General features: G+C 37.7%; 1 protein-coding gene across 3 annotated transcripts in view; it reads left to right on the forward strand.

Moving 5' to 3' along the window:
• The window catches only part of TBC1D4 (TBC1 domain family, member 4), a 90488-nt gene that overhangs the window by 74867 nt on the left and 14540 nt on the right, over positions 1–1081 (forward strand). For all 3 annotated transcript variants that reach the window (XM_011972012.1, XM_011972013.1, XM_011972014.1), the window contains one exon: positions 636–880. In XM_011972012.1, the coding sequence (XP_011827402.1) occupies positions 636–880 (245 nt within the window). The remainder of the gene's footprint in view (positions 1–635; positions 881–1081) is intronic.

The following is a 1081-nucleotide window of genomic DNA, read 5'->3' on the forward strand; positions in this document are numbered from 1 at the left end:
TATTTTTAGATATTGAAAAAGGAAAGTGGTTTGCATGGCTCATGGAGGTATTTTAAGAGCAAAGAGTAAAATATAGTTGAAAAAGAAGTTTTCTTCTGAATGATAGTCTGAATGTAAAGCCAAACAAACCCAAAAAGTCCCTCCAGTGTCATATTATAAGAAAAGCAGAAATAAATCTGTTTATAGACTATGAAGATTTTCTTTTAAATAATATAGTATCTCTTATAGACTTCTGGTTTCATTTAGAAGGTAATCGTTATATGAATTAGAATTTGCCTTGCTTTATATAGTCAGAATAAATTTTATATTCCATTTTCCTGGTATCTCTCCTGGGTATGTCATCAGTTTGTGGATTTTTTTTTTTTTTTTTTTTTTTTTTTTTTTTTGCTAAAAAGAAGTACTGGTTAGCATAAAATGTTTCCTCCCATATCATACATGTGAAGATGGTATGGTAGCCTCGCAGGACTTGGGATGAAAGAGAGAGAGACTCTTAGTTACATGGTGACTCCAAGCAACTCTCACTGGTTTGGGAAAGAGTGTTTGTTTATTCTTGGAGGTCACTGAATTGCAATTTCACTGTGGTCTCCAAGGCATGAGGACATTTCAAAAAATATTTTTCTTCTTTTCGTCTGCAGGAAGGACGTTTCCTACTCACCCTTACTTTTCAGTACAGCTTGGGCCAGGGCAACTGTCACTGTTTAACCTCCTGAAAGCCTATTCTTTGCTGGACAAAGAAGTGGGATACTGTCAGGGAATCAGCTTTGTGGCTGGAGTCCTGCTTCTGCACATGAGTGAAGAGCAAGCCTTTGAAATGCTGAAATTCCTCATGTATGACCTTGGCTTCCGCAAGCAGTACAGACCTGACATGATGTCGCTGCAGGTGAGGCACTTGTGCTTCCCAAGGAAGGTATTAGACTATTACCAGAAATCCTGGCCCTCTTCTCAATTACTACAGTTCAGATTTAAAGAAATGGAGAGCCATTGTCTTAGAACTTGGATGAACACTGGGGCATGTTTTAGTTCACTTAGTGTGGGATTTGCTATTTAGGTAAACTTCTAAGTGTATGAGACCCATAGGCAG

This window comes from Mandrillus leucophaeus, unplaced genomic scaffold (assembly GCF_000951045.1).
Source record: "Mandrillus leucophaeus isolate KB7577 unplaced genomic scaffold, Mleu.le_1.0 Scaffold126, whole genome shotgun sequence".
In the NCBI taxonomy this organism is placed as follows: Eukaryota; Metazoa; Chordata; class Mammalia; order Primates; family Cercopithecidae; genus Mandrillus; species Mandrillus leucophaeus.